The 16,793-nt window shown below is 44.5% G+C and overlaps 2 protein-coding genes across 3 annotated transcripts in view; one reads left to right on the forward strand and one right to left on the reverse strand.

The window, feature by feature from the left end:
• The window catches only part of STS (steroid sulfatase), a 175,330-nt gene extending 159,557 nt beyond the window's left edge, over positions 1-15,773 (reverse strand). Inside the window, exon 1 of one of the 2 annotated variants that reach the window (XM_046674064.1) lies at positions 15,611-15,773. The gene's annotated coding sequence lies outside the window, so the exon portion shown is untranslated. Of the gene's footprint in view, positions 1-6,971; positions 7,085-15,610 lie in introns of those variants that run through there. The other variant, XM_046674065.1, reaches the window with a different exon arrangement.
• PUDP (pseudouridine 5'-phosphatase) overlaps positions 15,498-16,793 on the forward strand; it is a 60,462-nt gene continuing 59,166 nt past the window's right edge. Inside the window, exon 1 of the mRNA XM_046674067.1 lies at positions 15,498-15,641. Coding sequence (XP_046530023.1) covers positions 15,572-15,641 — 70 coding nt within the window. The 5' untranslated portion in view covers positions 15,498-15,571. The remainder of the gene's footprint in view (positions 15,642-16,793) is intronic.

Genomic DNA, 16,793 nt, shown 5'->3' on the forward strand with positions numbered 1-16,793 from the left:
CTAGGTCACAGCTGTTGAGGATTTGAACCCACCCCCTGGCCCAAGGACCATAGCCACTGTGCTAATGAACGTTCTGTGTTAAGAAGAGCAGGAAGGGCGATGTGGAGGATGCTGGTGTAATGATTCCCAGGCAGTGAGAGAACCCTTCCTGCTGTAAAGCCTGGCTGGACTGAACAGAGGGGCAGGTCTGACCCAGTAGCTAGGGCAGTAGAAGAAAGATGTCAGTGGGGTCCCCTGCATGCAGGGAGGCAGGGGCTGTCCTCACCAAGGGTGCCTGCTGGCAGGACACTTCTTGATCATCCCATGTCTTCAGAGGGGCCACCAGCCCCCAGACACATTCCTGAGCAAGATGAGGATAGCACTTGGAAGAAGAGAAAATTCTGGCCTTACGCCATGAAATGTTCAATTATTTATTGGATTTCCCATCCTTTTATCATCATCAAATGTAAATACATGACATTAAAATGAGCCAATTATGGTCAATATTGTTAACCTCAGTTTCTACATCAGTTTCCCCAAACATCTGTCTGTTTCTCAGCACATGTTTCTAAATCCTGTTTAAGTTCTCAGGCCCCCCACAAAAAGGCACCTGCCATAGACAGGATTCTAAAATAGCCTCCCTGGCTCCCATCCCCTGGTACCCAGACCTGTGCATGATCTTCTCCTCTTGAGTATGTGTGTGTGGGGAACCTCAGATGTGCTTCTAACCAATAGGACATGGCAAAAGTAAAGGGATGCTGAATGTGTGATTGAGGTCTCTAATCTGTTGACTTTGTGCTGATCAAAGGGGAGATTACTGTAGGTGGGCCTGGCCTAATCAGGTGAGCCCGTGAAAACAGACTCCAAGCAGAAGAGATGCTATCTTGCTGGCCTTGAGGAAACAGATAGCCATGGTGTGAAATCCCTATAGGAAGGGGTGGTCCCTAGGAGGTGAGGGCTCCAGTCCTACAACCGTGAGAAACTAGAATCTGCCAACATCTTGAATGCGTTTGGAAAGTAATCTTGAGCTCCAGATGTGGACACAACCTTGGTCAACATTTTATTGCAGCCCCGTAAGACCCTTGGCAGAGAACCCAGGAAAGCTGTGCCCAGATTTGGTATGACCCACAGACACTGTGAGATAATCAATGGGTGGTGTTCTAAGCCACTAAATTTGTGGTAATTTGCTAAGCAGTGATGGATAACTACAGCATCCACTCCAAAATAGACATAAAATAGTAATAACACCATAGAATTTAACCAGAACGTGAAACCATTTTCAAATACTGTGGTTGCCTCCATCAGCAGCCAAAGATAGCAGCTACGGGTCATGTCAATAAGACTCACAAAGAACTTTCAGTCCAGTCCTGGGACTTGTGGCTTTTCCTTTGATTCTGCGAACTTCCCACATAGGCATCTGACAAACCCCTTTCTGGGTTTGAGTAAGGTGGTGTTGAGTTTCTGTCACTTCAAACCTTCTGAGTCATGTACCCTCCAGCTCTGGACACCTGTTACTATTACTTGCTGGATGAATGAATTTGTCACTTGGGCTGATTTGCAATAAGTTCCTGAACTCCATTTCATGTTGCTGACTATGGTGACTCTGCCTCACGATATGTAAATTACTTGATGTGACCCAGAATGCCCATGTGAGGCAAATGGCTTTCAACACCCCTTTGGATGAGTCACTCATGGGATGTGTGACAATATGGTGGGGCAGAAAAACTCTTGACCCTATCAATAGAAAACAGGTTTATTTCTTCCACCCATAAAATAGGACTCAACATATAGGACAGCATCAGCCTAGACCAGTGGTTGTCAACTCGGGTGACTTTGCCTTCCAGGGCACACTTGGCAATGTCTGGAGACATTTTTGGTTGTTGCAACTTATGGGTGATGCTTCTGGCATCCAGTGGGCAGAGGCCAGATATGCTCCTAAATATCTGACAATGCACAGGACAGTCCATGACAACAGACAATGGTCCTACTCCAAATATAAGTTGTGCTGAGGTGGAGAATCCTGCTCTAAATCAAAGCTCTTCCTAGAAACTTCAAAATGCTTTTTCTAGACCAGAGGTCAACCAGGGGTGACTTTGCCCCACCCCAGGAGATATCTGGCAATGTCCAGAGTCATTTTGGTTGTCACAATTGGGCAGGTGCTATTGGCATGCCCTGGAGAGTGTCGGAGGATGTGGCCAAACATCCTACAACATACAAGACCCATTCCCCAACAAGGGATTCTCCTTCCCAAATATCAATTGTGTCAGGCTGAGGAATTCTGACCTACATGCACACATGTTCGCCAAATGACAATTTTCCTTTCTTCTTAACTAACCAAAACTAACCATTTTAATGGAATCATATATCTGGCCTTTCAAAAGTCGTGAGAAGCCTTACAGTTTAGTGTCCCCAGGCCACAGAATCCCAGATTGGGCCATCTTGACCCCCAGGAGATCTGAGTCGTGGTTCTTTGCCTCTTAGGTGCATGGGCTGGGGAGGAGAGGTCAGAAGCTGCCTATCACTGGGCACGGGGACCAAAAGGCACAGCCACTCTGCCCACTGATCTGGCTGAATTTAGGTTTCTGATTGTTCTCACTTTATTGCAAAGCTTGGAGAATGCAGAAAAGTAATGAGGTTTTAAGTGGTGGAAGCCGCCTCTGGGGTATATGGGAGTATATGATGATACTGTAAATGGAAAAAAAAAACCCCACATAGTACAACCATCATCTGATGTTCAAGGTCACAATGAGCTACAAATGAACCTTCCCTGCTTGCAATTACAACCCCAGGTCCTCAGTCTCGAAATGCAAACTTCTGGAGCCTGGTGCATTTCAGAATTCAGAATTTTTTGGATTTTAAAAAGTAATGTCTTTTTTAAAAAAGTCAAAATAAACGTATTAAAGTATTCAAAGACCACTTCAAAGTTTAGCTGCCTTCACAGCTAAACTGCTTCATAGTTTTCAACTGCTAAGCAGCTGCCTCCACAGTTTTCGGCACTCATAATGGACATTGTAGTTTTCTACACGACAGCACTCATTCTAGTATACATGCCATTTAACAATTCAAATTAAAATAATGTGTAACTATGTGAGGTGATGGATGTTAACTAAACATATTGTGGTGATCATTTCACAATATATACGTATATCAAATCATTATGTTGTATACCTTAAACCTATACACTGTTGTATGTCAATTATATCTCAACAAAACTGGAAAATATATGTGTACATACACATATATATATTCACCAGTCAATAAAACTAGAATATATATATACACACACACATACAGACGGTCCCAGACATGATGGTTTGACTTAGGATTTTTTTACTTTATAATGGTGCAAAAGCGGTAAAAACCATATTTTGAATTTTGAATTTTGCTCTTTTCCCAGGCTAGCGATAATGCAGTGATGCCGGACAGTGGCAGCTCCCAGTCAGCCCCGCGATCACGAGAGTCAACAACCAATACACTTACAACCATTCTGTTTTTCACTTTCAATACAGTATTCAATCAATTACAGGAGATATTCAACACTTTATCATAAAATAGGCTTTGTATGAGATGATTTTTCCTGACTGTAGGCTGATGTAAGTGTTCTGAGCACATTTGAGGTAGGCTAGGCTAAGCTGTGATGCTTGGTAGACTAGGTGTACTAAATGCATTTTCAAAATACAGTTATGATGGGTTTATTAGGATGTGACCCCACTAAGTTGAGGAAGATCTATATGTATATTCACCATTAAGGTAATGGCCATTATGTAATTATGTACATAATGTACCATTACGTAATACGTAACACCTTGAGCACAGTTTTGGACAGCAACCTGTGAAGTCACACATATTAATAATTCAGCAGTGAAATGAAATGAATATTTGCATTCCGTGGGATGAATAAAGACTGTTCAACTTTACAGTAGTTTTACATTCATCGGTTCAGAACTAGTTAAACTACCAAGTAAGTTACAAAAAAACTTGGTTTCCAATGTTTTTCTTTTCTTTTTGGTGATGGACAAAGGGCTGTAGATCTCTAATTCGGAAGGCAGGACTTGGAAAGAAGTAGTCAAGAAGTCAGGCACTGGAAGAGCCCGCCTATAGTGAAGAATAATTTAGCCAACTCCCTTGAACTTAGAGAACCCCAGAGTTTCCTCAAATGCGACAGAGGTGGCAAGTAGGGACCCGGGAAACCCTTGCCCAACAACCCAGGTCAGATAAGCTGCGACATTCTCCAGCAAAAGTGAAGAGCTGCCTGGAAATCTGGAAAAAGAGCTGAAAACAGGATACAAGGGCAATCTTTACACCTCCTTCATGCTCCCAGGTGCTACTTCTGTCTCCAATTCAGTGATTCTAACCCGGGGATGGTTTTGCCCCCCAGGAAACATCTGGCAATGTCTGGGGATAATTTTGGACTGGCAGTGGGGGTGTACTATGGCATCTAGTAGGTCGATTCTAAATATCCTACAATGCACAGGACAGCCCCACAACAAAGAATTCTCCTGTCCCACACGTCAATAATGCTGAGGCTGAGGAAACCTGCTCTCAGTCAAAGCTCTGCCTTACGCATTGGAAATGCTTATTCTAGGTCAGTGGTTGTCAAGTGGCACTGAAGGAACATTTGGCAACATCTGGAGACAGTTTTGGTTGTCGCAACTTGGGAGGGAGGCGACACTGGCATCCAGTGGGTAGATTCTAAATATCCTATGATGCACAAGTCAGTCCCTACAGCAATGAATCTTCCAGGGCTGCAGTGGAGAAACCCAGGGGTAGACAAATTAGTTGTAAAGGAGAACCTCATGGTCCCCCGTCCATCTCTGGACAAAACATCCCACAATCCTGGAACCACTAAGGGGAACATTGGACCCTAGACCCCCTCTGTCTCACCTCTGGGCTTTCTATCAGAGTTGAAAGGCAAGGGTGCTGTGCTCAATGAGCCCAGTGCTGAGGCTCTGCCCTGCACTTCCTCCTCGTAATAAGCATTTAATTATTATTGACATTGGCACTTGCAGTATTTACACTGAGAGTTTGTTTTCCAACTTGGACAACTCTGGAGGTAAGACTGGACTTCTGTTTCATCACTGCTACATCTTTTATCACCTACATCCCAGGGATGCTGAGTAAGGGCTTGTTGACTCACTGACCAAGTTTTACAGGGTTAATTTCCAAACAAGGCAGGAATTTTAATGAGAAGACAAGATGCAAACAAAACAATGGAGCTAGAGACTGGTCCAGAGAACATACCTCATGATTTTTACCCACAAACTTTTAATGCTTGTTTCATTCAACCTTTTAAGGGATACCTGACATTTACTGTACAGGTTTTAAATACAAATAGAAGGATCCTTTACACCTCTTTTTTCATGCATGGAAAGCTTTCACATTTCTGGATCCATCATCTGGATAGCATCAGTTGCTATGCTATAATCTCATTATAAATGAATACGGGGCAATTTCTCAGTTTGTAAATATTAATGTCACTGTAGACACCAAGTCTTAGGAATAATCTGTCAGGTATTATTATGCGTTTAGCGAGACAAAGAGGTCCTACTGAAAATGACTATAAAACGGGATAATCTTTCAATAAAATAGTTTCGCCATTTTTAGCGACATCATCTTTGATGACAACTTTTTTTATCACGCCTCTCATTCAATCTGCAAAGGTTAGCTCAGAGGACAAAATTGATGTATACATAAGAGATGTTGATACCCAGATAAGACAGTCAGCAAGAACTGGACATCTTAATTAATTGGGTCTTCACTCATATGATAACATGGCAGGTTTACTTGAAAGGGATTACACACGTTTCTTAGTATCTCCTTTTGGAAAAAAATAAGTCATACATTTGGTTGGTTCATTATTGTAGATTTTGTAAGGCATGCATTGCAAAGGTTAAGTTGTCCCAGATGCTTATTTTCTGTAATTGATATGAATTCTCAGAATAGAGTGGTCGATTTCTGAACCACACATTCATTCCTCCTTTAACCCAGCTCCTTTATAAAGATGGTCTACATGGCCAAACACAATCTCAAACACTGGAGTAATAAACACCACACCACATCCTATTTAACAAAATCAACATGGCCTGTTAAGAAGCCTTCGACTCCGTAGTCCTGAGGATAAATTTAGTGATCTACATGCATGCTTCTCAATTAGGTAGGAAATTTTGTTCTTTTTTCATTTTTCAGGACACAAATTCAAGGGCTTTATTACAGATTTTAAATCTGTATATTTAAAATGAAACATATGTCAAAAAATTTTAAAAAGCTTTAAAAAAGAATGGAACTGCTATTAATTCCTTCTCGAACTTATTTTTTAGAAAAGCAATGAGTAGTAAGCTTAGAATAACACCAGTCTCATGGAATACATTTGATGGAAAATACATGTTATTTATATTCATTGTATCTAAGTCAGAAGCAGTGGTTGTAATACTTTGATATATAAAGTTAATTAATTTCATTTCTCTGTTGAGTAAGCTATAGTGCAAAATACACCTCTTTATTTGCTCATTTCCTCTTAGGTTTCTTGCCTCTAAGCTCTCCATGATTCTCTTTACCAAGCTTGTGTTTTCAAACTACCACTTTAATCCAGAAAGAAAGACTATTTGGCAATTACTTTCTTCTCCCTAATAGACCTCCTGGTTTTAGGACAAATGAACAAATGGAAACATTTGATAAACTGTTGTGGGTAGTTCTACAGATTTTTAAAAAATGTAACCCTACAGATAAAAAATGTACAAACTTTCATTAGTCCCATAGAACATAGTTTAAAATTCTCTCTTTCTCACAGCTAGGACTTAGCTCTTCAGTTTATTTAATTAACTCTTACCCTGCATGCTATTTAACTACTCCAGAAAGCGAAAGAAATAGAAACTTTTAGACTTCCTTTGAAGCTGTATGACTAAAGGAACTACTCCCAGTAGCTGTTTTCTGTCATCATTTATCTCCATATCTTAGCAGCAAAGCAGCAAAAAAAAAAAATTAATCCAACTCACCAGTCCTTACGAGGCTCTCAGACAGGGCCACCCACTAGGAGACTAAGACACCGTACCTTCTCTTCAAGGATCTCACGCAGTTTTTCAAATAACCACACTAGACAGCACCCCAGCCAAAAGCTTCTGGGGTATGAATAATCATTTGACAGCCCAGGGAAGTTATATTGACCATCACTGGCCATAAAGTCATCGCTGGGGAATTGGCGAATCTATCATAAAAAAGTTATTTAACTGCATGTTTCTCCACCAGGGCTGCTCTCACACCCCACGTGTTTCAGATATAAATCAGAGGGAAGCTGGACTTCCTGAACCGAGTAATCACCGTGGGAGACACGTGTATCCGTTCTGAATACTTAATAGCAATCTTTATTTACCTGTTAGCACCCTGAAGTGGAAAAAAAAAAATGGAAGTTCATTCAGAGCCTTTTGTCTATACACTGGAGTTAACACTTCACTGTGTACCCTGAGGAAATAGACTCGTGTTAGTGAGGAAGTGGGGAGGACTATGAAATGGTGGGGTGACTGGCCACGTGGTGATGTGCTTTACTATCAGGAAGAACTCAGGGCGAGGGTGGTCATAGCGAGGGTTATGTTTTGAATGCTCTGTCGATAGCCTGATGCACAGAAGCCCTGCTGGCCTGTCTGTTACGTGAGGTACACCTACATGTACATTGCACACAGAGTCCCAAGCAATTTCTTCTCTTTGTCAACACCAAGGTTAGGCATTGAGCAAGATGGTATGGCTTATCAACGCTGATGAAATGAGCAGGGCGGCTTTGCTCCCACATCTTGCAGCAAATACTACCCCAGGAAAAATAACTTCAAGCGTTTCTCTTTTGATATTTTCCCTCATGTCATTCATTTTGTTATGTTTACAAGGAAAAAAAAAGGTAAAGCCTAACTCTGCATCTTTGTTTTCATTATTCTACTTCTATAAATAAAACATTGCTTATTTTTAATTATTTTGCGTGCCTCTGGCTCTCGGTAGGCACTTGAATAATTAATGCATAAAGTAGTGGGTGCTAACATATTTTCTATTCTTAGTGGTAACCTCGGATGAGAGTACACTGAAACCTGAAAAGCATTTATCATGAATAAGCATGACTCCGATATCATCAGAAGTCGACATTTGGTCTCCCAGGGTGTCTATAAAATTTACTCGTTGGAGAGACGTTTTATACCAGCTAGTGGTCAAGATTCCAGCATGTCCCAGGATGCTTCCGGTCAACCAATGTTTTAAAGCTCAAAATTAAATGTCTAGTGCAATAGTAAAACCTCACGGGTTTAATTCTGGGGTAAGTTACCCCCAGCTGAGGCAGGGCATGTGGAAGGCAGCGTCAAGCTTTCTCATTTATCGTCCATCCCACCCCCAGCCGCTACTACGGTCCCTGTGTGCATGGAGTGTGGAGGGAAAGATAAGCCAAAGGGGACAGAAAGTTCCCTTCCCGCTGGCAGCTGGCACTGTCTAGAGATGGCTTTAGGCAGACTGGAGGCTAACCTTTCCTCTGAAGCACATCATCACAGGTTCTGAGGAGCCATCACACTCAATTCTTCCCCATCTACAACTCCTAAGGTCCCACAGGGTTCCCTCCATCGAAGATTCCTCCAGCACTTCATTTCCTTGCACCTCTCCCGATGCTTCTGACTTCATACCTTGTTACAATAAACATTCCCCCAGAATGTTTATTTTAGTCAGTAGAAGCAAGACTTTGGAGTCAGACAGACATGAATTCAGTCGTGACTCTGGCACCTGGCTAGCTGTGTGACCTCGGAAAAGTACTTAACCTTGTGGAGCACCAGCCTTCTCTTCTGCACAGCAGGCGGAATAACACGGTCCAGGCAAGGTTATTGATTAGGGGTAATGGCCCAGGGCACAATGCCAAGCACATAAATGGATGCTCCTCTCTGGCGAATTTTAGAGTACAGAAGCAAAAAGACTTCACTTGACAGAACAATGTAAACCCCTGTGCTTTGAGGTCATGAAAAGCAGGAGCATTGTTTCATTAACCCATTTAGGTGCTTACTGAAATTGTTCGGAACTGAACACAGCTGATGTTTGACATCTCTCCAACCACACTGACTGTCAGCGGCATCACACGGGAACCTTCCAGCTAAAGCTGGGCATGGCTTCTCATTTTGGACTCCACAGAGGAAAAGCCCAGTAGAGAGACTGTTGGAAAATTCCAGAGTCCCATAGATCTAGAGCACAATGCAGTCATTCAGGGATTAGCAAGCAAAGGCTCATTCTCCAACACTGAACCTAAGGACCAAGGCTTGATCATTAGGGCCCCGAATTGAGGGACAAGCATCTCAATGCAAATCAGGCATCTGGGACAAGAGCATGGTGCTTGCAGAAGAGTTCTTCTCTTAGCCGCAAGGAGAGATGAGAGCCTGGAGCTCCAGAATCCACCATGCAGCCGCCCAATTATTATCTACAATTATCTTCCCATTGTATTTTTCACAGCAGCACAGCATCACCTGCGTGTAGCTCTGTACCTTCAGGACGGGCTCAGCTCTTCTCAAGTAAGCCGTCTGCGGCCTTCATAAAGCCCAGAAATGCTAGACATCTCAAGCATCCTCACATCTCCAGTCCTGAGACCCTCCCTGGCAATTACGATGAAAGTTATTTCGGGGCAAAGGGTGAAAATATGTGCAAAATGCCCTCACAGAATCCTTCCTCTGTGTGCCAGACACAACGTGGACGAGGGCTGAACCAAGAAAGAAGATGGAAAATTCTGAGTGGTTTCAGGTCACTGGTTTCAGGGTAGGTGTTTTTGGTTATTTGTGGTTTTTAATTATCATGCACTTCCTGTTCTTCACTAGCTCGGCTAAGCACAGCCTTCTCCTTGATAGATTGCATTTGGGGGTTTGAAGTTATAGCTTATTATTAAACCCAAAACTAAGCCCTAGTAAATTACCTTCCTTAAATGGCATTCTAGTCTACTCCAGGAGGAAGGTAAAATGCGAATTGATTGCCTCTGAGGTTCTTTCAGAGCAGTTTAAATGGCCATAGGAAACTGAGTTGAAATATATATTTTTTAAATGTTATTCTTTATACATTAATATAATGGCAGCCAACAAACATTCAATTTAAAGGCACCCACAAAAGAACAAAATACATTTATTCTACCTGTTTGATCCATCTGCTTCCTTCACCTATTCTACAACACTCAGGGCTGTGCCATTATATATATACATATACGCACACACATTAGACATTATGAACACTCATCTTAAGTTTCATATGCCCACACACACATAGTTACATGTAATATGTAAGGTATGTATACATACCAATTAAACATGCTTAAATTATGTGTAATGACTGTTCCTCTTAGATTTCTTAAAACCACACACATATATTATTTATATATAATATATAACATATTAACATGTGTGGATATATGTAAGTTAGATATATTTAAATTGTATACAGACATTTCCTCAAGTTTCTTAAAATGACACACACAAACATTTTATCTATATAACCTAAGTGTGTGAGTGTGTCTATAGATATACATACATATACACACATCCCATTCCTCTTAAGATTCTTAAAATCTTCACTATTTGAGGTACTTAAGATTCTCATTCTGTAGAACTGGCTATGTAAATTTACTCTATTTCAATGCGTTGGGTATCACAGTGGCTTACTCAGATCCCAAATTCATAGCAAACGACTGCTTCAGGACAGCTGGTGGTTAGACAGAATTAGAGAGTCCCAATGGCCCCTAAACATCACAGTAGGCTGACTATTCTAAAAGCATGTTGGGAGGGACTCAACCTAACGGGAAGTTAATACATACTACTTTCTTTTTGAAGAGTATGTGTGATGTGTTTGGGAAATGCTGTGTGAAAAAAAAAGAGAGAGAGAGAAGAGCATGGTTGACCACAGGAACGGAGCATTTCGAGTGAACATGTGGCTTGTGGATTTAAGAGGATGACCTGGTGCACCTTTCTCCAGGCTGATGTCATCTGGGGAAGGGAGAGGAGGAGGCCTGCAACTCACCGCTGTTTGCTGGGTCGCTCAGGACACGTGGGGTGGTGCAGAGCAGAACCAAGAGCAAGCCTGCCCCTCTGGGACTGACGGGGCGAGAGCTGCTAGGGCAAAGGAGGTCACAGTCGGACACTGTGGCTGCTGCCCTCGTGGATTCACATCCACACTGCAGAACGAAAAACCTCCCAAAAGTTTCTTCTTCTTTATTTTTTGGAAGTTTCTTTTTCCTTTTTTCTTACAGTTTTTTGCTGGTGGTCTCCCGAATATTTTTTCCTTTTTTGTACAATTATGAATGTATTTGATTTTGACGTTAGTTATCTATTAGGGTTATGGTTTTGCTTACCTACCCACAATATAAGAAATTTTACAGACATAGAAAAAATATAAAAACAGATCTGATTGTTGGTTCTTTTAGAGGAAGCAAGATCAATTTAGGTTGGACTCCACCTTGCTCCTTCTCAGGTATATGACCTGAGGCAATGCAGTTAACTTCTCTCAAGCTCCATTTCCTCATTTATACAGTAAGAATAATTACATCACTTCCCTTGCGAAGCGGTAGGGAGAATGAAATAAAGAGATGGTTTATAAAGTAGTGAGCATGTCTTAGTCATTTGAGGGCTGGTGGCTATTACTGCATTTGTTATAAAAAAAAGCCAATTTTAACCACAAACAACTAATCATTCTTTAATTTAGACTCTCAACACCTGCTTTGAATAAATATTTCTGAGAACTGACTAGAGCACTATGCAATTTGTATAAGATACTGCATGGAATTGAAGCCTCTGCCGTGAGCTGGTGGTTTCATCAGAAGCAGCTGTGATGGAAGGTGCCCATTACAGAGGCTCCCATGAGGCGTGGCCACATGGCCACTCTGTCAGAGGAGAGAAGATTCGAATACAGGGCCCTGGACACCCTTCCCTGCGAATCTGCGGAAAGAGACGGAGGAACCCAAGACATCAACATCACTTGGCATTCCACCACGGGCAAGAGCATCCTTAACAGGTCCTGGATGGAGTGGGTTATACCAGAGATTTAGCCAGACCCAAAACATCAGGAAGGGAAGGAAGAAAGAGGAAGGGAAGGAGAGAGGAATAAAGATAGCTCTTGCCCCGCTTTCCTGCTTCGCTAGGCTCCTGGATTCATTTATATATATAATGTGTGTGTGTACATAAATAAAGTGTCAGTGTGTCACTCAAGGCATCAATATGTTGAGGCCTGCCCCCACCCCTCCATCATAATATCACAAGCTGCTCCCATGTGAGTTCTCCAGCTAAAGGAATGCTGAGCAACGGGACCCTTGCAGTTGGAGGGGGCATGATAGAATCTCCAAACTCTCCACAGACCCTGACCAGTCATGCCGGCTGTAGCCTCAAATGTTCCTCAGGTCTTGACTCAACATGTCCCTTGCAGACCCAGCTCTGGCAGCTGGCAGCTGCAGGGCTTTGCAAGGGCAACCTGGAGGCATGGCATCATCCATCAACCTCAGGCTCCCTGGGACCAGGTCGGAGCTATGGACAGAAATCAGGGCTGGTGAGGATGAACTTCAGGGCTGAGTGCGACTGCTTGCAAAGACAATTGGTCTGAAGCAACTTTCCAAATACAACACACAAAGCAAACACAGAGACAGAAGAACCAAGACAGCAACATGAGGAAGTTGAAATAAGCTAAGACTTTAGAGAGAGTGGCATATATTGGCAGATAGGTATATATACATATATATAGCTTTTTTTTTTTACAATAAATGGCGTGTTTAAGTTTATACATTGTGTGAGAAAGGATCTTTTTATTTGTCCCACCAGTTCTTAATGAGCTTGACACCATTCTACTAGGTTCCATCCACTACAGGTGGATCTTCTCTGTTGCAATTAAAGTCATCAGGAAAAGTAAGCTATCATTCCATGGGGAAAACACAATTCTGCAAAAAATAAATTGTAATTCGTGGAAGAAAATCCATCCTTCCTCTTCACAGAAGCTGTCCATCTTTGTGAGAATTATGACAAGCCACAGGGCATCTAGTTACTTGCCTAGAAACCACTTCAACAGAACACATTTTCATTTTTTTCCAATCTAGCTTGTGATAAAGAAGCACTAGAGTACCCAGTTTTGCTTTTAAAGTGAAAGTGTGTCACATCTTATACAAGAGATGTTTCTGAAGAGTGTGGAAAATAAGACAAAAAAATGAGTTGTGGGGCTACTGCGATGGCGTAGTGGTTAAGTTTGTGTGTTCTGCTTTGGCGGTCTGGGGTTCACAGGTACAGATCCCGGGGGCAGACCTGCACACCACTCGTCAAGTCATGCTGTGGGGGCATCCCACATAAAATAGAGGAAGATTGGCACAGATGTTAGCTCATGGCCAATCTTCCTTACCAAGAAAAAAGAAAGATTTGAACCATGTTTTCATGTCTATGGGGAGTAGAACTTCACCAGGTTCCCCAATGCATCACTTCTGCAGTTGCCATGAGGTTTTGCCAGTTCAGTCATAGTGAAGGGGGAACTCCCTGTGGGCACCTTGGTTCCTGTATGTGAATAAACTGGATTCTCTGCCAGGAGCCATGCCCAGAGCTGCAGTGGCTGAAACAGGGTGAGGGAGACCTTCTCCACATATCTCTGTCCCAGGATGTCTGACACCTTCATCACCTCCATCTACGTGTTTGCCCATTTTTGCAGCAAATCTCTAGAGGCTTCAAAACCCAAGCAACCCCCTAAGCTCCTTTTAAGGAGCGCACTATCTGTGACATTGACATCAAGTACAGCTCCTAGGTTATTCCTGCCATTTTGAGTTCTTAGTCCCGGCACTGGAGCCTTTTTCCCTTTTGAAAATACTCCTTTTATGTAGGGAATCAACAGAAATGTGATGTCATACAATGGGAAAGAAAAATACCTCTCTTGTTTGGGTATCCATTTGTTTCCAGAGAATGGAAAGATAGTGGGAGGGAGAATTCTAAAGACTCCAGCAGTTAAGCACTGGCATATGCAGGCGCCCCACCAATGTTTTTAAAATGAATCTGTTACAGGTTGAATTGCATCCCTCCCCAAAAAAGATGTGTTGGAGTCCTAACCCCTGGTACCTTAGAACATGACCTTATTTGAAGATAGGGTCTTTACATAGGTAATCAAGTTAAAATTCCGTCATTAGGGTGGGTAGGAATCAGATATGACTGGTGTCTTTATAAAAAGGGGAAATTTGGACACAGAAATGCAGGAATAGAGAGAAGACGACATAAAGAGATAAAGGGATAAGATGGCCATGTACAAGCCAAGGAGAAAGGCCTGGAACAGATTGTTTTCCTCACAGCCCTGAGAACGCATTAACCCTGCTGACACCTTGATCTCAGACTTCCTGCCTCAAGAACTGTAAGACGATACATTTCTGTTGCGTACGTAGGTCACCCAGTCTGTGGTCTTTTGTTACAAGCAGCCTAGCACATTTGGGTCACAGTCCCCTCACTAATTGGTGATGAATTGCCTTCTCTGAGGTCTAACGTCCTCAAAAGGAAATCAGAACTGAAGTAAACGGGAAAGTCGCTTACAATCAACAGCTCTAAAAAGACACAAATTACTTGAACATATACCTTTTGCTCATACTAAGAACTTGACCTGCCTCCCCACACTTAACACCCCCATTTTTCACACGAGGAAACTGAGGCACAGCAGTTCACTGCCTGTCATCGTTGATAAGCTAGTCTTGCTGAATCCAGGTGTGTCCCCAGTATACAGTTTTTGCACTTCACCAGAAAGACATCCTCACATTTTAGAGTCTTTGGAACTTTCTTATTTCTGCTTTTTGAAAGATCCTGTCTTTATGCTTAAACGTGCATATGCAACGCCAACTAACATTAAATAGAAACAAGGACAAAAAGTATTTCTGAGTGGGGGAAAAAAAGCTATTCAGGTTGCGTTCAGAAAAGTTGGAAGAGAATAAAACCTCAGAGCAACCACAGATAGATGAGACATAAGAAGGGGAAAAACGGCAAGGCATCTAAAAAATTCTTACGATTTCGGCCCTTTCCTATAGGATTTCGGCCGGGAGGAGGTGGGGGGAGGGATGCTCAGGGAGATGCAGGCGCCTAGGCTGCAGATCCGCGCACCACTGCGCACGCGCCGAGTGGGGACCCGGCGAGGCGGGCCGCCAAAACCGAAAGAGAAACTTGCTGAGGGTCCCGGGACTGGCGGCCCAGGCTCCCCCACCGGGGAACTCCATAACTCAGACCACTTGCCTGCACGTTTACGTGGTGGCTGGCAGTGATGCCACCCTGAGCATCTTTGCACCCCTCTCCTGAACGACCCTATGCACCGTTCTTCTAGGATGTCCCTCTTTCCTCACAAACCTTTCCAGATTCAAGCCATGCGTTTGCTCCCAGACTAGGAACTGGGCTGTACGCGGCCCTTGAATGAGCATCCCAGCTTGCTGACTGGCGGGCAGTGAGTGGGAGAATGTGGACTAACTTGCCGCGCCCGCGGCGGTGGGCGTCCCGGGCGCGCGTGCGCGGGACCTCTCGGCCGGCACGGAGCGCGCGTGCGCAGCCGGCGCGGCCCGGGGCGGCCCGAGGTCCCGCGGGCTCAGTTTTCCTCGGCGGTCCCATTTGGCTCAGACGGCAGCGCCATGGCAGCACGCGTCTCCCCGCTGCGGCCCGTCACCCACCTGCTCTTTGACATGGACGGCCTGCTTCTGGGTGGGTAGCGGCGCCTGCCTCCGCGAGGGCTTCCCAGGAGGGCGCGCGCTGGGGGCGCAGGCTCGCAGGGTTGGGGGCGCGGCGGGCCGTGTCTGGGCCCCCCGGGCGGGCGGCGGGGCAGCGGGGCCCAGGTCCGGCCGGCCGTGCGCGGGACTGTGGCCTCTTCGCCGCCGGGGGCACCTACTTCCGGTGGCCGCGCCGCGCGTGGGGACGGAGTGCGTGGGGGCGGCGCGCGAGGGCGCGGTGTGGGGGACCACCGCGCGGGCTGGACGAGCGCACCCCGGCCTCAGTTTCCCCAGGTGCACGCGAGCCTGGACGGTCCCTGCCTGCCTGCCGCCGAGGCGCACGCGGCTTTCCTGGAGCATCCTCCAGGGCAGGGCTCCTCAGTCCGTCTCGGTTGAGTATATACCAGTATATACAACACACTCCACAACACGTAGCTGGAGGCGTCTGGGGTGTCCTAGCAGGAGGCGCGGGGAGTTATACTGGCGTGTGCAGGGTAGAGGCCGGGAATGCCGCCGAACTCCCTGGAGTGCACAGGGCGGCACAGAGCATCACAGACTCTCCAGCCCCACTGTCTCTGGTGCACAGGGGGAGGCACGCTGCCAAGGTGTCCGGTCGCCCAGAGTGACCCGCAGCACGGGCATCTCCCAGGAGCTGCCTGGCCGTGGAGAACCCGATGCCCCATCCCACACCTGCTCAGTCAGAATCGGCCTTTTAACCCAAGCGCCTGAAAGTTTGAGAAGTAGCCTGTGCTATGGGTTTCAGGGATTATCAATTCTTGTACGTGCGCTAAGCAGTCCCATAGTCTATCGGGGTAGGCACGAATTTCACCAGTAAAGAGGAATTCAGAGAAGAAAACCCTCCATTTATAACTCAGGAGAGAACTGTCCCGAGCGCTCCCTGAAGCCTGACCTTGTAGCCTCCGGAAGGCTGCATAGGACTGTAAAAATGCCTGCATGCTTTATGTGGACTGCTGACCTGGTGGAGGTGTACATGCATTATTGCTTCATCTCATAAAATCCTGCAAGGTAGGGGGAAATATTTGCATTGACTAATTAAAAACAAAAACACTGCAACTCAGAGAGGTAGAGTTACTTGCCCAAGGTTGCACAGCTAATAAGGAGCAAAGTTGAGAAATGATTCCAAGTC

Source organism: Equus quagga, chromosome 10 (assembly GCF_021613505.1).
Source record: "Equus quagga isolate Etosha38 chromosome 10, UCLA_HA_Equagga_1.0, whole genome shotgun sequence".
Lineage (NCBI taxonomy): Eukaryota > Metazoa > Chordata > Mammalia > Perissodactyla > Equidae > Equus > Equus quagga.